General features: G+C 48.6%; 1 protein-coding gene across 3 annotated transcripts in view; it reads right to left on the bottom strand.

Moving 5' to 3' along the window:
* STK32B (serine/threonine kinase 32B) overlaps positions 1 to 22,420 on the bottom strand; it is a 376,962-nt gene that overhangs the window by 233,852 nt on the left and 120,690 nt on the right. For all 3 annotated transcript variants that reach the window (XM_045881506.3, XM_045881505.3, XM_064584257.1), the window contains one exon: positions 20,558 to 20,709. In XM_045881506.3, coding sequence (XP_045737462.1) covers positions 20,558 to 20,709 — 152 coding nt within the window. The remainder of the gene's footprint in view (positions 1 to 20,557; positions 20,710 to 22,420) is intronic.

Here is a 22,420-nt window from a genome sequence, read left to right on the forward strand (position 1 = left end):
GGTATCAGTTGTAATATCTCCTCTTTATTTATAATTTTATTTATTTGAGTCTTCTTTTTCATAGTCTAGGTTTGTCAGTTTTATTTTTTCAAGTCAGTTTTATTTTTTCAAGAAACCAACTCCGTTCCATGGTTCTTTTTTATTGTTTTGTTAGGTCTCTATTTGAATTATTTCTGCTCTGATCTTTATTATTTCCTTCCTTCTGCCAAACTTTGGACTTAGTTTGTTATTTTTTCTTAGTTCCTGCAGGTTAACATTGTTTATGCGAGATCTTACTTTTTTCTTAACATAGACATCTACTGCCATAAAACCCCCTTTGAACTGCTTCTGCTGCATCGCTTAACTTGTGCTGTGTTTTGTTTCCATTTTCATTTGTCTCAATATATTTTTTAATTTCCCTTTTGGTTTCTCTTTTGACCCACTGGATGTTTGGAATTCTGTTGTTTAATTTCTAGGTATCTGTGAATTTTTCTCCCATTACTGATTTCTAGTTTCATACCATCATGGATGGTAAAGGTACTTCATATGATTTCAACCTTACTAAATTTGTTGGACTTGTTTAGTGGCCAAACACATGGTCCTCTTGGAGAACGATTCATGTGTGCCTGAGAAGAATAATCAAGTCAGTCCCACAATGAGCCACAAAGCCAGAAGCTGAAATCAACATCAGCCAAGTTAATTTGGCACCAAGCTCAGTTGTCCATTCCCAAGATGAACAGTAATAGCTGAATCTGAACTAAATTGCCTAAAGAAGAGTCCTGAAATAACAAACACTGGGGGTAGAAGGAACGAATAGCTCTGTGGCTAAAGTGCAGGTACCACACCTTGCAGATCCTCCATTTGGGGAATGCAAGCCCCACATCTAAGGACAGATCCATATTTCTTGCTGGTCAGCTTAAGCAACAGAAGAAGATGGGCAGCCATACCGGCTTTCCCCCAAAAGTGCCCCGTACGGGAGAACTTTGCTTCCTTTTCACACCCTTCCTCATACTTTAAGACTAGGGTACAATTAACCGAGAGGGTAAAGCTGGCATCCCAATCACTGAGCAGCACATGTGGATCTCAAACAGAACTTTTCCCAAAGCAAGATGTTGGGCTGACAGTTTCCTCAGTGGAAACCCACAGGACTGAGATCTCCCAAGGCTAGGCAGGGTGCAAGAATGCTCACTGCACCCTCAGACCAAAGTGTCCCCCTTGAGCAATGTTGCCTTTCTGGACAGCAGGGAGCTCATGCCCATCTCCAGAATATCACTAAGAACACTGTTGGTCTCTCTCCTCCCCACTCACTTACATCTCCCTAAAAGGGTAGGAGACGCCCATCCAATTGGTCAGACTCTGACATTCATCTGCTGAGTTTCAAAAAAGCAAGCCTGTGTGTATCTTCCTGTTGGTTATTCCTCCATCCACAGAGTCCCAGAAAGGGATCAGGCTTTTGCTTCCTGCACCCATCCAATATGCACCACCTGGTGCTGAGGGACTCAGCGGCTCAGTAGTTTCAACCCTGGCTGCACCTTAGAATCACCTTTCAAGTCACTGATGCCTGGACCCTGATCAACTGACATCCCATTGAGTGGGGTCCCAGCACCCATAGTAAAGCCACCTCAATGATCTGATGTTCAGAGGTGCCATCTGGTTAAGTATACTCAGGGTCTGCTCACCACAACTCTTCCTATTTCTGCAGCTACCTCTGAGTTCATGGATCCCTGCATCTAGATGAACTGGAGGAAGAAGTCTCCATTTTTGGCCTCAAGCCCAAGCCAAACTTTGCAAACCTGCTTTTGGCATGATCATGCAATGAGGTGTGGGGGTTCTGCCAATGTATTAATAAAGTAGCACTTGCCCATCTGGCTCAGCATCCCTGTGGACTGCTCCATCATCACCCCAACCCTGGAGGAGAAAAGCAGTATGGGAGGACCAGGGCACCATGGCTCCCTCACAAACTGCGTGGGACAATTACAAGCACTTTAAAAACAGAATAGCTTATTTCAGTGCATCTTGGCCAGTTTCACAGGTGAGGTTAGGTAGCTCACGACATAAATGTAGAAAACAAAATGATAAAAATAGAAAGAGATTTGGGAACAAGGAATTTCAATGTCAAGTAGAAAGTAAGACAATTTTTAAAAGGAGATCAGAGAAATGCAGACCAAAACAAAGCGGGAAATGAACACAAACATTGAAGAATGAATGTTGTTTTAATGTGTCAAGAGATCAAGCATTGTGTCACTTAATAACATACATTTAAAATCTAAGAACTAGGGCGCCTGGGTGGCTCAGTCAGTTAAGTGTCTGCCTTCAGCTCAGGTCATGATCCTAGGGTCTTGGGATCGAGCCCCACATCGGGCTCCCTGCTCAGCAGGGAGTCTGCTTCTCCCTCTGCCTGCTCTCCCCCCATCACTCATTCTCTCTCTCTCGCCCTCCCTCTCAAAAATAAATAAAGTCTTTTAATAAAATAAAACCTAAGAACTAGATATTAGTCCCATTTTACGGATGATACATTGAGCCTCAACAGACTGTCCTGCAGCCAGTGACCTGGGACTCAAATTCAGGCCTGCCTGTCTGGGGGTTCTCTAGTCTCACAGTGCCATGTGGCCTCTCTAATGTGGTTTAGCTCTGAGCTAGAGGACATGACACAGCCAGACACACAATTTCCATTATCAGAATGAGAAAGCATTCCAGCTCCTCAGAAAAAGCAAACATTTTTCTAAGCACTAACTTCAAAAAAGGCATAATTCAGGTGGAGTCAGGAAAGGCTTCGCAGGGGAGTAGTGGGCAGGGTTTTGTGATGCAAAAAGGAGCTCACCAAGTGAACAGGCGGAGGAGGAATTCAGGGAATTGGAACAGCACAGGCAAATACCTGGACAACTGTCTAAAACCACCTGATGGCGGAGCTTGGCTCCAGGGAGCCCAGTGCTTGTTGCATACCATGTGACATTAACTAATTTAATAACGTCGTAAAGCCTAGTCAGGTTGGACAACCAGAGCAAAGTGAGAAGAAAATTTAATTTAAAGGAGTGGAATAAAATCTTATTACAGCAGGCTCCACTAATTTGGAACATGCAGTAATTCAGAGAGGTAAAAGAGAGCATTGGAGGAGCTGATTTATACTGTAAGCAAGATTGGAGGTGGAGCTGATGTATAATGTAAGCAAGATTGGAGGCACCATTTCAAAACCACATAGACTAGTCATTGGTTTTCAAATATTCAGGAGTGCATGGTCACATAGCAACAAAGACATGCTAATGACAAACACTTAATATATTCATTGAAGTAGGTCTCCATAGTACCGCTCCTGTCTACGCCTTATTAGGCTTTCTACCTTCTGCACAGTATTGATGTACATAGGCCTGACTTACTTGGACTCTTTCTGTACGAATAACCACCTTGCATCCTTAATTAAAATGACACTCATTGCATGCCCCTGACTTTAGCGGGCCCTGGGGTAGAGAAGGGCAGCCCATTCCAGCAAGCTGAATTCTACTACCCCATAAAGGATCTCCGTAGGCCCAAGACTCCTTCAAGATTAACATCCAGACACAAAACCTGTACCTGTCTCATGGTTCATCAGAAATCTCATTACTGGGCGCCTGGGTGGCTCAGTTGGTTAAGCGACTGCCTTCGGCTCAGGTCATGATCCTGGAGTCCCAGGATCGAGTCCCACATCAGGCTCCCTGCTCAGTGGGAGGTCTGCTTCTCCCTCTGACCCTCTTCCCTCTCGTGCTCTCTGCCTCTCATTCTCTCTCTCAAATAAATAAATAAATAAAAATCTTTAAAAAAAAAAAAGAAATCTCATTACTCCCAGTACAGACCTCGAGGGTGTGGACAAAATGGAAATTGTCAGAGTGGTTTAGGCTGATCTTCCCTCTCGCTGTACCTCAAACCAAAGTACCTAATTAGGAGGGAAAGCAGGATTAACTACCTCTGTATCAACGCTGTGCACGGCAGGAATGTTAAACCAGCCTGACACCAAGATCTGCCATTGTGTCTCCCACACAACCCACTCCACCTAAATGAAAAGTGAGGACATGGTGTGTACATGTGCTGTGAAGGCTAAGCTCTTGAGCCTGTGCTCACATCGTCCCTCCGCCTAGGGCTTCCTGCTTCCTCTTTCCTGTCTCCTGAAATCCTGCCTCTTCTTTAAGCTGGAGTACAATGTCATCACCCCTTGGACTGTCAGGATGAAATGTGGACCATGGAGCTGATGGTGCTGGGGCAGGAGTGTGGGGCCCATTCTAACCCCTCACTCCTGCCAAACTGACCATTCCCCCACAGGGTGAAGTTCAATGCTTTCTTCTTCTTACCCTGCAGGACCCAACTCCAATATCCATTCAGAAAGCTTTCATTAAGGGGTGCCTGGATGGTTCAGTCTGTTAAGCATCCGACTCCTGATTTCAGCTCACATCATGATCTCAGGGTTGTGAGATCGAGCCCCATGCTGGGCTCCATGCTGGGTGTGGAGTCTGCTTGGGATTCTCTCTCTCCCTCTGTCCCTCCCACCCGCCTGGTCTCAGCCTCTCTCTCTCAAATAAATAAATCTCAAAAAAAAAAAAAAAGAAAGAATGACCAATAATCTTCTTAAAAAGATCAGTCTTATTGGTAATCAAAGACAATGTGTACTAAAACCACTAGAACATACCATCCAATTTGCTGCGAAGGAGGTGCAAGAGGCCATTCCTACAGATTGCTTATCAAGTGGTCACATTCTAAAGTGCAATTTCTCAGTATATTCCAAACACCTTTTGACTTCTAGGAATTAATATTTTAAGCAAATAATCAGAAATGCAAAGTTTTAAAATCATCATAATCGCTAACTTTGAGATTTAACCATTGTTGGGCACCATGCCCTCATTATGCCTAGATTTCGTGAGGTTCCCTCTCTGGGAAGTAGGAACAGTCCATCCTGAGAAGTGCTTAGGGTGACACAGAAGAGCACAGGTCAACCACTGTAAAGAGAAACTGACAGGCAGCAGGAGTACAATGTATTTTAGATATTGCTAGTACTGTCACTCTTATTTTCTGGAAAACAACAACACATGTTCTACCATGAGCACAACACGGTGGGACCTATCCCAGGTGGGACAACACACTGTTGGTAAATTTATTAACACAATCGACCATACTTCTAAGTCAGGAAAACCAAACATCTGAGCCTCTTGATAATTCTTCAAAAGGTATCTGATGAAATTCAGAATCAATTCCAAAGATAAAAAACAGGGAACCAGGAATGAAAGGACAACTGTTACCGATGCAACCAAATAAAGGAACTAGTTAAGAGGTGTAACTATTGGAAAAGTAGAATCTGTTCACTCTTCAATCACTCATTCATTCTAACGGCATTTACAGAGTAAATTCTTCGTGACCAAGTTCCAGTGGCTGAGAAACACTGCATTCACTTTGGAGAAGGAAGTAAATGGGTAACGGAGCAGATAAATAAACAGAATATTTTCTGATGGTGACGAATTCTCTGAAGAAAGGGATCAAGGGCGGTGAGAAAGAGATGGAAGGATGGCAACACAGCCATCTTTCCCCTACACATTCCCCCTCTCCCTCCAGCAACCAAAGGGGCTCCACAGAGTTCAGCCTGAAAACTGCTGGTCAGTCTACCTACCCCTGTGTCTTGTAGCAAGGTGAGACCAAGAGGAAGAGCAGTGATGACAGAGGGTCAACCCCAGACAGCAGGTGATCTATGTGTCTGGGCGCCCCCTACCAGCTCCGCCCTGTATCATTCCCACAGGGCCTTGTAATGGACCAAGGCCCATCAGCAGCATAAGCTCTCTACTTGCCACACTCCCCACCACTCCCTAATGCCCCTCATACCCAATTCCTTCATTCACTTCTTATCTGCCTGCCCCTGCAAGCATCTGAATGTTTAAGTCCTGATGTGGCATAGCTCTTGGGCCCAAGAACCTAAGGGTAAGACCCATTTCTGAAGCCCACCTGCTCATGGAACAAAACCAACTGAGGTCCTGGCAGGCTGGGTGCCTGCTGCTTCCAAAGAGGTTTGAATGGGAGGAAGGGAGAAGCACATCTGCCTTGGTGCCTACCATTATTGTGGGTGTTGCCGATAATCCTGATCAAGAGCAATGCTGCTCCCCACCCCGACCCTGTGCAGGGGAGCACTGTGCTTATCTGCACTTGGATCGAGTCCTAGCTATGCGTTCATTCCCGGCATTCCCCACATGAGTTCTTCCTTATGTTTTCTCACTTTGTAATAATAAATCTTGCATTGAATTTTTAAAATTTTGTGATAGTGGCTTTAAGTACTTTTTAGAACTATAGGGTGGGAAAGGATGAAAGAAAGAAGAGAGAGGGATTGGGGGGAGGGGAGGAGAAAGAGTAAGACCCTTGCAGAGTGGTACCTGGCCCACAGCAGGCTCTCAGCATCAGTGTCCCTGAGACTGTGGACCGTGTATTGCAGGTGCTGCCCATGAGATGATCCTGGTGCTTTGGCATGGCACTGAATGCCATCAGTTGCAGAACAAGAAGTCTACTCACTCCCATTCCTATTGCACTTCCATCCTGATTATAACAAGGAGAAAGTCTGGCTTTGATGCTGGCCTGTCTTCAACATTCTCCCACCACCTGAAGTCTCCATTTCGAACAATGAAAGACCTGGCCTCAAGTTCACAACCTCAGCAGACAACAGTACTTAGCTAGAATTTAATGACACTGTGTACATTTTGTGGTATATATTCGGGGGTAATACCAAGCTTTTAAGATCATATTCATTTACATAAGAAACCAAGTTGATATAAAAATATTAAGTCTGTAACATGCAGATACAAAAATGATGTGCATGTGACCATGAGGGACTGCGAGGCCTCTCCAGCTTCCTTCTCCATGACCTCACAGAATCATTTCATCATTAGAAAGTGGATAATCATTTTGCAGGGTCATTTCAACAACTGTTTCGCTGGTTGAAAAGGACTGGGGCATGCCAGGTTGCTGGCATAGGAGGGAAGATGTGGGGGAAGTGAGACAGCAGCCCAAGGGCTGGAGTAACATAATCTGGTAGAAATATGTTTTATAAAGGCCCCATTTCCCTCTTTAGTGCGAGCAAATGGCCTCAGACCTATCTTGCAGAACAGAGTGGCAAATGAAAGGTGCATGCCCTGTCAATCAAAAAAATGCAATTCTGTAATGAATGGTGGAGAAAATAATTAAAATAAACGCTGAAAAGGATTTCTGAGAGCAAGAAGCATTTAAGTGCATTGTTCTATTGCTCTGGCACATATGTTTGCTTTTTAAACTCAGCATGTTATGGGAGTGAATTATCATGCATGCAGTGTGTGGTGCTGTACTAGGAGCTACAGATGAAGACATGAAAAGTCATGGTCCCTGCCTTCAAGGACCCACTGGGGAGGACACGTGGCTCCCCTCTTCCTTCCAAACTTGCCTCCCTCTTTTCTCTTTCATCTCTTGAGAATCTACCATGCCCTAAGCCATGGAATGGGTGCAAACATCCAATTCCACATAACCAATATATTATCAAGGGCCTACATATGCTTACTACTGTTTTAAGTGCTTTAGACATTCTGAAAAAAAGTCTACAAAGAAATGAGCAAACACGCTAACATCAGAGACAGAAAAGCACCACGGCTTATAAGTAAAACAGGACAGCATGGAAGGGAAAGCCCGGAGCTGCATGAAGCTGATGGTCCGGGACTGCCTCTCATGAACAAACCAGGTGTGCCCCCTCTTTCAAGATGCTCAGATGGGAAAAGTGCAGGACTGCACAAGCACAAGCCATGTGCTTGCTGCAGGAAGAAGGATTTCTGCCTCTGGGAGGAGGTGCTCAGCAGGGAGGGCTCTGAAGGATGAGGCAGCCTTTGTAAGTATGCAGTGCAGTCCAGTGTGTCAACAATCCAGCAAACACATCTGGCTTCGGAGTCAGCAGACTTCCTGAAATCCCTTCTTGCACATCTGTCCGATGAACAGGGGTCAAAATACTGACTTCCCACCTTGATGGCCCCACGATGCCAGGGAAATTACTCCATCCTCCACATCTCTGTCGTGTCATCTACAGACCAAGCTAACCACTGCATTCTTCCCTTCTCCTTTGCATGGGAAGAAGGCCCATGGTCTACTGGAGGGAAGGGGCAGGGAAGCATGGAGGGTGAATGAGTCCACTCTTGCAGAGGTGAAGTAACACAAGCAGAGAGCAAAGTCCAACAGCACTGTGGAGTCAGGAGGTGCAGAGGGGAAAAATGGCCCACAGTGCCCTGGGAAGGGACCCCGCCCCCCATACCTGTGACCCAGGGCGGCACAGCCAGAGCCTTAGAAAGAGCAGTGGCTGGGGGCACATCTTCAGGGGCAACAGGCAGGGGATGTAGTGGTGGGGAACAGGGGAGATCAAAAGGCCCGACCTTGACCTTCCAGGGCCCTGGGGACCAGGCTGTTGTAGGAGGATGTGAAGACATGACGGTCCCCCAGCAGGTGCGCAGAGCAGAGGTCTGGGGGATTCAACAGCGGGAAGCATCACAGCGGTTCCTGGTGATGGATGTTCTAAGAAAATACCACCATTTTGGATATAAGGCCTTGTAAATCCCTGCCCTTTATGGCCAATGTAGCTTTTAAACTGATATTGTCATTTACTGTCACCTCTGCAACGGTTCTCCCAGCAGAAACACCAGGGGCCATTTATCACTAAGCATGCTTTCCTGAGAGCAGACATTTACCACAATCTGTTTTCTGGTCTCTACTATCTGGACATACTTCTTGACTTCCTGGGCCCTCAAGGCCGCTGGTTGAGTGGGGAGCATGCCCAGTGTTCTTCCCTGACCCCTGTGGTGTCTGTCACTGGCCTGGGACACAGCCTTTAGCAGGCCACTTGGGGAACAACACTCTTTAACCATTAATGTGCCGCCTTTTATTTTACAAATTGAGATTTATTTTCATTAAACCCACTCTTTTGTTGTTGTTGTTGTTTAGTTTGATCACATAGTCTGGGTCATGCCTCTCTGCTTATCAAAGCTAGTTGTGCTTGGGCCCAGTTCTCAGCCCACAAAGCAGCCTGTGGGTTGTCAAATCTCAGACTCACAGAGCAGGAGACACGATCTAGGCTCCTGGCTGTCAAATGGATAAGCAGCAAAAAACTCTTCCTTAAATGAAACCATGTAGGAGTAGGGAATGCAGAAAAAGGCAGGACGGATTCAACCCCATCAACCCCAGTGACCCCTAAAGAACTTCCTGGACCCCCTAGGGCTCTGAGGAAACCAAGGGAAAACCAGCAGACACAGTCCAAGGCTTTCCGTCCACAGCTGAGAAAATTGCAGGCCAGAGAAGGATGGCATCAAATTTCCAGTTAGTGGCTAAGATCCCAATGGCAGGTCTGTTTTCCCTGTGGAATTCCTTCAGGATTTTAGGCAGTTTTATGGCATCAGCAAGAAAAATGAAGACAGTGCCATGTTCTAGAAAGTTCTAGGCTCTGTAGTCAGGCTGGGCGTGAATCTCAGCTCCAGCCCCTACTCACTGTGGGGTCTGCACAATCAACCACTCAGCTTCTGGGTGCCTCAGTTTCTGCATCTGTAGAAGATGCAGGGGAGCCATGGGGAGCTGCTGTGAGCATTCAGTGCCATGATACCCAGAAGGTGCCACTTCCTCAGGGGCATCCCTAATGCCACAAAGGGATGCCAAGGTCCCCTTACTTCTCAGTTCCAGAGTTCTGTGCTTCCTTCTCAGAACTTGCCAGAATCTTGAATTATATGCATTTGTATAATTATTTGATTTTTGCCTCTCTCCCTACCTAGAATGGGAAAGAGGACATTCCACGCGGGTGAGGCCATGTCTATTTTGCTCTGCACGTACCACCAGCACCTAGGACAGTGGCCGGCATGGAACGGGCACATCATAAATACGTGCTGAGCAAATGAGCTCATGAACCCAAAGGCACTGTGGCATGTGGCATTGTGGTGCAGTCTAACGCATGACCCACTGAGCCTCCCTCTGCCTCAGTAGTATGTGCAAAATGGAGAAGCAGAGCGCCCACCTGACAAGGCCCTGGTGAAGAATGAATAATTTACATAAAGCACTTAGCACAATGCCAGGGACCCAGCAAGTGCTTAATAAATGTTAGTTATCAGAATCAACACCACAGTTAGCCATCAGAATATAAAAGGTCTCCTTCCTTCTCCAGCTTCACAAACTTACTCTGGATCAGAAGTACGGAGGTGAAAACACCACTTGTTCAGTCAATGCACAGAGTAGCAAAATAATTTCTACTGAGTTTAGAGGACTAAAGGGTTCACCTTTGGTTTCAGTTTCCAGGCCAGGGTGGGTCAGTGTGAGTGAAAAACCAAGGGAGCTGGCCATGTATGGCTCCCTGTGTGATATCCCTAGAGAAGGGGATATTTGCTCATTCAGTTCATCCATTCAACAAGCACTAACTGAGCATCTACTGGATGCCAAGACATGTTTGTGAGCCCTGGGAACAGAGCAGTGAAAATGCAGGCAGGAGTCCCTGCCCTTGTGGAGCCACCCTTCCTTCGTGTGCATGAAGCAAACACAGAAAATAAACTGTAATCATCCAGACAGTATGGTACTGGCACAAAAATGGACACACAGATCAATGGAACAGAATAGAGAACCCAGGAATGGATACTCACCTCTATGGTCAACTAATCGTCAACAAAGCAGGAAAGAAAGTCCAATGGAAAAAAGACAGTCTCTTCCACAAATGGTGTTGGGAAAATTGGACAGCCACAGGCAGAAGAATGAAACTGGACCATTTCCTTACACCACACACAAAAATAGACTCAAAATGGTTGAAAGACCTAAATGTGAGACAGGAGTCCATCAAAATCCTAGAGGAGAACAAAAGCAGGAACCTCTTTGACCTCGGCCGCAGCAACTTCTTGCTAGACACATTTCCAAAGGCAAGGGAAACAAAAGCAAAAATGAACTATTGGGACTTCATCAAGATAAAAAGCTTCCCCACAGCAAAGGAAACAGTCAACAAAACCAAAAGACAATCTACACAATGGGAGAAGGTATTTGCAAATGTCTTATCAGATAAAGGGCTAGTATCCAAAATCTATAAAGAACTTGTCAAACTCAACACCCAAAAAACAAAAAAGCCAGTCAAGAAATGGGAAGAAGACATGAACAGACATTTCTCCAAAGACAACATACAAATAGCCAACAGACACATGAAAAAATGCTCCACATCACTGGGCATCAGAGAACTACAAATCAAAACCACAATGAGATATCACCTCACACCAGTCAGAATGGCTAAAGTTGACAAGTCAGGAAATGACAGATGTCGGTGAGGATGTGGAGAAAGGGGAACCCTCCTACACTGTTGGTGGGAATGCAAGCTGGTGCAGCCACTCTGGAGAACAGTATGGAGGTTCCTCAAAAAGTTAAAAACAGAGCTGCCCTCTGACCCAGCAATTGCACTACTAGGTATTTACCCAAAGGATACAAACGTTGTGATCTGAAGGGGTACATGCACCCCAGTGTTTATAGCAGCAATGTCCACAATAGCCAAACTATGGAAAGAGCCCAGATGTCCATCGACAGATGAATGGATAAAGATGTGGTATACACACACACACACACAATGGAATACTACTCAGCCATCAAAAAGGGTGAAATCTTATCATTTACATCAATGTGGATGAAACTGGAGGGTATTAGGCTGAGCGAAATAAATCAATCAGAGAAAGACAATTATCATATGGTTTCACTCATAGGTGGAATTTAAGAAACAAAACAAAGGAGCATAAAGGAAGGGAGGGAAAATAAAATAGGAAATCAGAGAGGGAGACAAACCATAAGAGCTCTTAGCTTTAGGAATCAGACTGAGGGTTGCTGGAGGGGAGGTGGGTGGGGGGATGGGGTAACCGGGTGACGGGCATTAAGGAGGGCATGTGATGTGATGAGCACTGGTGTTACATGCAGCTGATGAATTACTGAACCCTACCTCTGAAACTAACGATACATTATATGTTAACTAATTGAATTTAAATAAGTTAATCAAAAAAGAAAAGAAGCAAGAGAAGTACATAATAGGCATGGTGTGTTGTAAGGTGTAATGTGTCATAGCAGATAAAGCAAAGAAGAGAGCTAGTGGACTAGGGACAGCCAGGGCAGAGTTTTAAATTTGGTGGTCACAGAAAGCCTCAAATAAAAGGTCACATTTGATCAAGATCAGAGGGATGTGAAGGGCTGTGCCTGCAGGTGGCCAGAGGAGATTATCCCAGGCAGAGGGAGGCTGAGAGTGGAGACCTGAGTGGGGTGGGGAGGGCAGGTGTCTGGCTGGGGGAAGAACATCGGGGAGGCTGCCATGTGACTTCCAAAAACTTGGAGGAACAAAGGCGCTGCAGCTTCCAAGTTAATTAAGCTCACTACAGCAGGTAAGCACTCCCCATTAAAATGTACTACATTCCAATGCAATGCTTGTGTCTCTTTGGATGTGAGCCTAACACAAAACTGCCGGGTGGTTAAGCATCCGCCAGCTTTGTCTGCAGCCCTCACGGGAATAACCAGGCTCCCTGCCTCCCACCAGAGTTTCATGCATATAAACCTTTCAAAGGATTTACAGGTCATTAGCCATATTTCAGTTTTTATCAGAAGGAAGTATAATAAGGTACATCTCCCCAACAAATGATCATTTCCACAGGGCTTTTGTCCACTGGATCTCATTTGCTTTGGCCTCCACAAAGCACGGAAGTGGGGCGCCTGGGTGGCTCAGTCAGTTAAATGTCTGCCTTTGGTTCAGGTCATGATCCTGGGGTCTCTGGATCGAGCCCCAAGTATGGCTTCCTGCTCAGTGGGGGGTCTGCTTCTGCCTCAGCTCCCCACACCCGCTCCTGCTCTCTTACTCACTCTCTCTCTCTCTCAAATAAATAAAATAAAATAAATATAAAATTAATTAAAAAAACCGAGGGAGGGAGCTACTGTCCCCATTTTGCAGATGAAGAAACTTGAGGCTTTCCAACAACACCATCCTAGGAAGGGAAGGACCTTTTCCCACTTCCCACTTCCTGTCCAGCGTACAGGCACCACATTCCTCCTTCCATTCCTCCTGAAGCATCCCTCTCCTTGAGGGCAGAGCTCATCCCTGGCTCATCTTCACATGTGGGAGGCTCACCCCCAGTCCCAGCTCACAGATGTTGGGTTTAGAGACAGCAAAGGCTTTGCTGCTAGATCTGGGACTGTCAGGGTTATGCTGGAGCTCACACTGGCTCACAGGAGTAGTTTTTCAGAAGAGTAGATTTTCAGAAATTTTGCAAGCTGGTTGACATCATGTTGTCGGTTTGAATTCAACCATGTCTTAGTCCGTTTGGGCTGCTATGACAGCATACCATAGATGGGTGGCTTATAAACAGCAGAAATTTCTTTCTCATGGTCCTGGAGGCTAGAAGCTCAAGTCGAAGACAGATTTGGTGTCTGGCAAGAGTCAGGTTTCTGGTCCATAGATGGCATGTTATGGTGTCCTCACACAGCAGATGGGGAAGGGAGCTCTGTGGGCCCTCTTTTATAAAGGCACTAATCCCATTCGGGAGGGCTCCACCCTCATGACCTCATCACCTCCCAAAGGCTTCATCTCCCGATATCATCCCTTTGGAGGTCAGGCTTCAACATATGAATTTGGGGAAGACACAAATATTCAGTCCACAGCAAGCCCTGACATGGAAATCAGCTAACTCTACAATTCAAGGCTTGCTGTCTTTCCCCGGGACACAGGTTGTTAAGGATTTATTTACTGCTATGTTATTGCTTCTAATCCCAATGCTGCCTCCTGTTAGCTATGTAGCTTTGCACAAATTATTTAGCCCCCTGGTCCTCAGTTTCTCCAACTGTAAACTGGGAATAGTAACACCCATCCCATGAGATGCTTCTGAGGATTAATCAAGATATATAACAGGAAAAGAGCCATGCAATGTAGGTGATCCATAAAGAGTGGTGTTACTAATATTATCAAGCATTGAAGAAGTGTGGGATGAATTTGGTAAATCCCCATGGGCCAAGGAGACTCCTAATTACAGAAAACACATGGAAAACATCAGAGCAGTCAGAAATGGGCATAAGAAGGTGTCGTGGTGGGTCAGGAGATGAGGAGAGCAGAGTACCCCAAAGACCAACAGCAGGTCTGAGGTAAGTCTTTGCTCTTCCAAATGACCTTGGGCAAATCCCATGCCCTTCCTGATTGATTGCAGGATCCCCCATTCACCCACAGGGATTGCCTGATACACCAGGGCCCGTGCCCCGGGCCCAGCCCCACCTTCCGTGCTCCCTGTGTTTGCACGGCACGACCTCTGTCTCCTCACCGGGCAGTCCAAAATTTTGGAAATCTGTCATCTTGAAAGCACAAGCCAGAAGTTATGAGTGATGTTAACAAGTCCTAGAATAGTAAAGTTTGTGAAAAGGATCCTGGACAAGACAGCATCACATCCTGCCCCCTTTATTAAGGCAGTTTCCATGGTGATGGAGCTTGAAGAGGTTATTACGTACTGGGAAAACCCCATGAGCATTTTCCATCTGTGTGTCCGGGATGGACCAGGAAATCACCCAATCCCAAGGACATGGGGGACATGAGTAATCTATATATTTTTTAAATTATCCCAGGACCCCAAAGGACAGTGGCTACTCAAGATGTCAGGAAGAGAGCAGGGGAGCACGTCAACTATTGGCTTAATGTCTGTCCTCTCACATCTGCAAGCTCTGTGAAGACAGAGAGTGACTCTGGCTCAGTGTTCTGTTTCCGATGCTGGCACGGTGTTTGCCATATCGCATGCCAGCCCTTAGCATGGCATGCATGAACTTCCTGGCCATCAGACGCTGGGAATACAGAGATGAATAAGATGTGGCCCATCCCCCAAGCAGCTCCCTCCTGATGGTGGCAACAGACCCACAAGCAGATAAATGTGACTGAGCTGCCTTGTTCGATAAGAGAGTCCAGGAGAATGCACTCCCAGTTGGGGGCACGTCTGGCAGTGCCGAAGAAGCTCGATGGCGGACGTGAACCTGGCCTATAAATTTCAAGAGGGCAAGGTTCTCTTCATCCCCGTACCCTGAGAAAGTAAGACAGTACCTGATACACAATAAGGGTCCAGTACATGCCTATTTAATGAATGGATACTTGAGGGAGGAGAAGCAGAAGTTCTCACAGTGAACAAAGGGAGACAGTGTTCTAGGAGGGAGAAACGGCTTGTGCAAAAGCCCGAGGGATGAAGACAGCAAGACGAATGACAGGTGCCATTCGTCAGTTGGTTGGGTTGGAACAAAAAAATGGAGCAAGATGGTAGCAGAGGTTGGTGTGAGCAGGAGAGACGCGGGGTCACGGAGAGACATGAAGTCTGTGGGTGTGGGGACGCCACTGCTGGGTTCTACATAGAGAGATGGCAACCTCAGGTTTGCACTTTGGCAAGATTCGCCCAGTGCCATGGGCTCAATGTTTGTGTCCTCCCCGACCGAAAGCCATATGCTGAAACCCTAGTCCCCAGTGTGATGGTATTTGGAGATGGGGCCTCTGGGTGAGAAGTAGGCTATCAGGTGGAGCCCTCATGATGGGATTAGTGCCCCTTTAAGAAGGAACGACAGAGGGGCACCTGGGTGGCTCAGTTGTTAAGTGTCTGCCTTCGGCTCAGGTCGTGATCCCAGGGTCCTGGGATCGAGCCCCGCATCGGGCTCCCAGCTCAGCAGGAAGCCTGCTTCTCCCTCTCCCCCCCCCCCCCACTTGTGTTCCCTCTCGCTGTCTCTCTCTCTCTCTGTCAAATAAATAAATAAATAAAATCTTTAAAAAAAAAAAAAAGGAAGGAACGAGAGAGAGAGAGAGAAGGAGCGCTTTCTCCCCCTCACCCCATATGAGGACCCAGCAGGAACACTACCACCTGCCCACCAAGAAGACGGTCACCAGACCCTACCATGCCGGCATTCTGACCACCACTTCCAGCCTCCAGAGCGGTGAGAAATACACTTTGTTGTGTACACCGCCTTATCTATCAGAATCCAGGATGGCAGCCCGAAATGACTAGGACACCCTAGTAGGGCAGAGTGGTGATGGACAGTGGGGGCTGAATATCAAAATGCCAGGTGGGAGGCTGTAGCAATAGTCAAGGCCAGCGATGATTACTTTTATGGAAATGAGGCTGCTCAGCAACTAGGGATTGTACGGGGCTTTTATCCTTCATCAAAGGTTCCCGGGGGGTGGAGGCGGGGGGGGTGCCAGTCTCTGCCCTCCCCCCAAACTCCTTCCTGCCCCCCTCCTTCAGTCAGAGCAGCCCCACATTTAAACACCTTACACAGTTAACTTTGGTCAAAGTCTCTGCACTTACAACCTCTAATTTAAGTGGTTCTTTCTTGGCTCAGAGTGGTGCGCTGAGATCTGTGTCTTGACTCGGGCCATCGCTACTCAGGGAAGCTTCTAGAAACACACACTGGCTATGAGGACTGTCTGAAATGATTGCAGGTTGTCTGTCCTCAACCTCTCCTGCCAGGTATTCATTTCCACAGTGACTTCAGTGGTTAAACGGGCAGGGGAGGCACCTGAGCAATTTTAAATGAAACATTTTAACAGCTAGTCTAGTAAATGTAGGCAATCCGGTAAGCAGAAATGGGTTTTGAAAATGAGAATGGGGGACTAAGTGAGTTGTGCAAGCAACGGAGGCCTGCCTGAGTGAGCAGTGCTAAGATGGTCAACACTACCTCCGGTCCTCCATCCAGTGGCCGCCTCTTGCCCGAGACCGTGCGGGCACCTGCTCCCTAGGACCCGTCTGGTCCTTCCAGCCGCTATATGGCAGAGTATCCTTCTTTTCCCATTTTACAAGGAAGGGAACTGAGATGCAAAGAAGAGAATCAATTTGCTCTTGAGGCCTCTATATTCCATGACCTGGCAGGCTTCAGCCCCAGAAGCTCATTTTCCCACAGCTCTGCAGACTGGAAGCCCGAGCTCAGGGTGCCCACGTGGCCGAGTTCTGGTGAGAAGCCTCCTCCTGGCTTCTAGACAGCAGCCTTCTTGCTGCGTCCGCACGGGGCGGAGAGACACTCTTCATCTTCACGGGCCACCATCTGTTCTGTTCGGCGCCCCACCCTAATGACCTCATATCACCTTAATAGCCACCTGAAGGCAGTCCCCAGATACGGTCACACTGGGGAACAGGGCATCAATATATGAATTGGGGGGCGGTGGGTACTCGGTTCAGTCCATTGCAGCCTCGCAGAGTGTTAAGAGGCAGGGCTGCCATGGGAACCCAGGGGGTCAGACTCAGAGCCCGAGTGCTGAAACACCCCCCCATCCCTCCTGCCCTCCTCTTCCCCACCTCTCTCCTGCCCTCCTCACCCCCCCTTCCAGCTCTCCAGGGCTCCTGCTAATGCACCACCTTCACCCTCCTATGGGTGTGATTTCTCGTTCCTTTTCCCTTTGTCCCCCGAGTCTGAGGCCCTAGAGAGCAAAACAGCAGCACTTTAGAACAGGTGAAAGGACTGCTCTTGACGACAACTTGGATCATCGCAGGCTTAGGAGCACACATCATTCATTCCTCAAAGGCAAAACCGCCGTGCAAATCATCAATGCCCAGCCTTCGCCCTGCCAGTTACAGAGCACGTCAGCAAAAAAGCAGAAGAGGCACGGTGAGGATTTCCAAGGCTGCAATAATTCACCCTCCTTGTAATGAGATGAAAAGCTGACATATAATTAATGCAAAGCGGCGGTGTTCTTATGAACCCATCAAGCAATTCCCCACTCTGCTCCCTTCCAGCAGGGGCAGAGAGATGGCCAAACAGAGGCCTGGCAGGAGGGTCTCCGTGCAGGGGGCAAGGGCTGGGCCTTCTCACGGCAGCTGTGGGGGAGGGGCTGGTGCCAGACAGCCTGGCTTCGGTCCCATCTCCTCCACTTACTCGCCGTGGGACTCAGTTAACCCATCTGTATAATGGAGACAATAATATTAGGATGACACTGGGAAACCAGCGAGGCTGTTAAGAGGACTAGGGAAGTTAGGGATACTTATCAGTAAATGTTAGAGGTCATTTGCCTACAAAACTGAAAACCTCAGGGCTCAGTGGGATGGTGTTGAGTTTGAATCACAGTTCGATTGATTCAGGCAGGCAATGAGCTGCTTTGAGCCCTGCTTTCCTCCTCTGAGGAAGGGAGCCCACAGCCCTCACCTTGCAGCAGGTGATGGGCTCCGACCACCCGGCAGGCACGCTACGGTTTCCCAGAAACAGGCTCCAGTCTCCCTCTGCGGGTCTCCATCTCCTCCCTCATTCTGGGTTCCAGAGACGCAGGTGGGACCCACCTCCTGCCCCTCCCCCGCTGCTTCGGGAATGGGCATGTGACCCGAGCCAGGTCCATCCCCCCATGCCCTTCATCCTCTGCTGGGGTTGTTGGGCTACCAGAGGTCAGAGCAAGCAGCAGTCAGCGAGAGCCACGGTAACCCCAGGGGGAAAGCCAGAGAGAGGCAGAGAGACCAAAGCCGCAGGAATTCTATACCTCTTCACCATAAAACCCGAGAAATTCTGTTTTGCGCTGAAGCCAGTTTAAGTTTCTGCCCCCATAGCTGGATAAATCCTGAGCCATACCGTGTGCGAAGGAAGTGCTCACGACTGACCAACGGACTGAGTGGCACTTCACCGCTGTTCGCTCAGAGCCAGCAGGGACACTGTCCATCTGTCTATCACATAGTCCCAGACGCACGGACTTATAACCTCTTACAGTGGGGAATATTTTCATTTACAGAAAACATACCTTCCTATCCCTCCCTCTCAGCTCGTTCTCCAAACAGCCCTGGCAGTAAGCCAGAGCATTAGTTTTCTTTTCTTTTTTTTTTTTTTTTTAGAGTGAGGGTGGGGAGGGGCAGAGGCAGAGGGAGAGAGAGAATCTCAAGCAGGCTCCACGCGCAGCGCAGAGCTTGACACGGGGCTCAATCTCACGACCCTAAGATCATGACTTGAGCCGAAATCAAGAGTCGGACCTTTCACCGACTGAGCCACCCAGGCGGCCCAGCTAGGACATTATTATCATCATTAATGGGTGACAGTTCGAGATGTGACTCCAAACTCTGGCAGCCGTTCACTCCCTCTTGCTCACAATGGGGACACAATGCCATGGGGCCCAACAACTGCAGAGAGCTCCCTCCCTTACCCCTTGCAGTCCCGTAATCATGGGTGTGTGACATTAACCCGTGTCTAGGCACATAAACAGCATGGAAAGGCGGTGCCTTCAGAGGGGCCGCTCCAACCTAACCCCCTCCTTCAACACGCATCACGCGTCTGGGCGTGCATCCAGACCCCTTGCTCCACGCTAAGGAGTCCCCTGGAAGGGGTTATTTCCCACAAACCACCGAAGTGTTTGGACCGCTGCCTGGAGACACAGAGAACTTGCACTTGTTTCTCAGGCTCGAGCTTGTAACACAGAGTTAGGCTTGTCCCCATGGAGACGCCCAGGTGTGAGGCGTCTGCCAGGCGTACTGTGGTTTTCCCAAGCAGGACAACGCATGTTGCCTTGGTATATCACCCTTATTCGGGGTGCCTCTGAGCATGGAGAGCAATGGAAATAATGGGTGGTAGCCTATTAGGAATATGCACTAGACTAGACTTTCCCATGGGGGGGTCACTAATGATGCTCAGCTGAGGTGCAGAATGAAACGGCCAGAATGTGTTTCCTAGAACAGCGTGTTCTGTCCCCTTCAACAAAACCAAGCTCCGGGAACACTGAGCAAGCACCTCCTCTAATATGTCTGTGACTGTGTCAGACTCCCAGAAACAAAGAACCAAGAGAGCCCCTGCCTTCAAGGAGCAAGCGATTCCTTGGTAAGCCCAGAGATTTGGGTTCGGGCTCACTGTGGGAAAGGCTGTGCTGGGTGGGTCAGGCACAGAGCAGATGGAGACGGTGAGGGGCACTCAGCTGGCCTGCGGGTTAGGGAAGGCTCCTGCCCCAAGTGCCTCCTAAGCTGGATGAAAGGAGTGTGCGGGATTCGCTTAGAGGAAGTGAGCACAGTGCGGTGCGACGCAGGGTGGAGGGGAGATGCCGGTGGAAATTTCACGGAGAGGAAATGTCATTGCAAGGGCACAGGGGCAGGTAACCACCAGCAGGTGGCATTTCAAGGATGCCAATTTAAAGCAGAGAAAATAGCCGGGATGGGATGCAGAGAAAGTTCTAGAATATGGATCATGGCCTGCCTTATGGGCCAGATTCAGAACTTGGAATTTAGCCTATCCATACTGGCCAGCCATCCTGAGGCCTTCTTGCCATCAACACTATGGGTGACAATTTTTAAAAAGCTAAAGTCTCTTCTATTTGGCTTTCTCTTATAGCATCCCGCATGTTTCCTCAGAAATACAAAAGCCTTCTCTTCAAAATCTATTTTCAACTCTGATTCGTCAGGTAAGAGAACAGAATTAAAATTAGAAGTGAGCAGATGCTTCCAGATTTCATGAAGGAATGTACTCCACAAAAGATCCATCAGAGAACGTAACTCTACAGAATATTCAAAAGTGTCTGCATCCAGAAAGTTTCACTTCTCTCTACCAGGCAGAAGCTCCCTTTCAGCAGAGTGGGCTTTGCACGTGGCTCCGCGGTGAGGATGCCCCCGGAGCCCGGCATGCAATCACTCACCACAGGTTGACCAAGAAAGGGTGCTCCAGCCCCTGCATGATCTGGAGTTCCCGGAACACGTTCCGAACCTCGTCCCTCTCGATGCATTTCTGCTTGTTCATGTACTTCATTGCGTACATTTTCTTCGTGTCTCGCTTCTGCACAATGCATACCTGAGTAACAGCCAAAGGGGAGAACATTCAGGCCAACATTTACCAAAAGGAAAAAAAAAAAAAAAGGCGGCCCCTCCCTGCACTTCGACCTCTGGGTATAAACACTCTGTTCTGAGAAGTTGCTAGCAGAGCGGCTCTGGCCATGCCACAACCTCTCCGCATCCTGTAAAACCGAGGAGTTGGACCAGATCCACCTGTTCCTCAGACACCTACTCGAAGCATTAGCTGTGTGCTAAGTGCTGGAAAAGGAGCTGCAGGTACAGGAGACAGAAGGGGCAGCCGTGCCCTCAAGGGGTGCACAGATCGGGAGGAAAACAGACAAACGCACCAATGTCCGCAGCGCGGAGGCACATGCCATGGGTGCCCACTGTATCCGCTGGCCCTCCCCACCTGAGCGCACCCCTGCCTGCTAGCCTGGCTTTTCTCTGCTCAAGGACTCTCTCTGCCATCAGTGCCCACTTGCTGCCCAGGCAACAGGCCAGCGATGCCAGAGAGCCAAGGCCGGCAGGGCAGCATCTGTACCCCAGGACTCTCGCCCGTTCCGCGGGGTAAGTCTGAGAAGTGGCCCACGGGGCACCGCCTGGACGGCACACCCTTTACTGGCAGTCTTCCTGCCTCCCCTCCCCTGACTCACTTCCCAACTCACCTCCCCATGCTGTTTTCACCTCTCCAGTGCCCTGACTCGAGTCCTCGCCTTGCACCCTGCTCCCAGGGATCCCCAATCTCAGGCACTGGGGGAGCAAGGGCAGAGCGTGACGCCATGATGGCAGCTCCTGGGTACCGAGCACTTTACTGAGGGCCAGACGCTGAGCAAATGCTCTCCCTGACGATCCACTCAAGGGCCTCGCCAATAAATCTTCCGTCTTCCCCCAAGCACAGGAAGTGGTGGCCCTGAGCGTATTAATTCGTGCGCCCAGCATCCAACAAGCCCCTACGTGTCAGGACAGAGTCAAACCCAGACAGTCTGACTCTGGAGGGAACCCCTTGCCGGGGCCGCAGGGGCAGGTGGGGGACGGGCCATCAGGGAGGGCTCCCTGGAGGAGTTTGTGCCAGAGCACGAGCACAGAAGGATGGAACGATGGGAAGGAAGAGGCTTCTAGGGAAACGGAAGAGTGTACAGGAGGACCTGGGGCCCGAGGACACGCAGCAAGGAGTGCGGTGCGGCGGGAGACATTCGTGTGCACCGTGAACAGCTAACAGGGGCTGTATTAGCCAGTCCTCCCGAAGACTTGATGACATATTGGCCTTACTTCCTCAGGCCACCATAACACAGAGCCACAGCCTGGGCGGCTTACCACAGGACGCCTACCGTCTCTCAGTTCTAGAAGCCAGAGGACCAAAGTCAAGGCGTCAGCAGGGCCATGCCCCTCTGAGGCTGCAAGGGAGGGTCCTTCCTTGCCTCTTCCGGCTTCTGGTGGCAGCCGGAGCCCCTGGGCATCCCTGGGCTTGCAGCAGGCACTTTGATCTGGCCTCTCTGTCTCGTGGCCTTCTCCCCTCTGTGTGTCTGCATCTCTGTGTCCAAATTCCACCTTCTTCTTAAGGATGCCAGTCATTGGATTCAGGGCCCACTCTATTCCTGTATGACCTCATCAGAACTAATTACATCTGCAAAGACCCTATTCCAAATAAGCTCCATTCTGAGGTTCCACGAGGAGGTGATTTTTGGGTGACACTATTCAACCCCGTACAGCTAGCTATTACTACGGTCCTC

The sequence above is a fragment of the Mirounga angustirostris genome, unplaced genomic scaffold (genome assembly GCF_029215605.1).
Source record: "Mirounga angustirostris isolate CCGP_5_RB_7025 unplaced genomic scaffold, mMirAng1.0.hap1 SCAF_2, whole genome shotgun sequence".
NCBI classification, from domain to species: Eukaryota; Metazoa; Chordata; class Mammalia; order Carnivora; family Phocidae; genus Mirounga; species Mirounga angustirostris.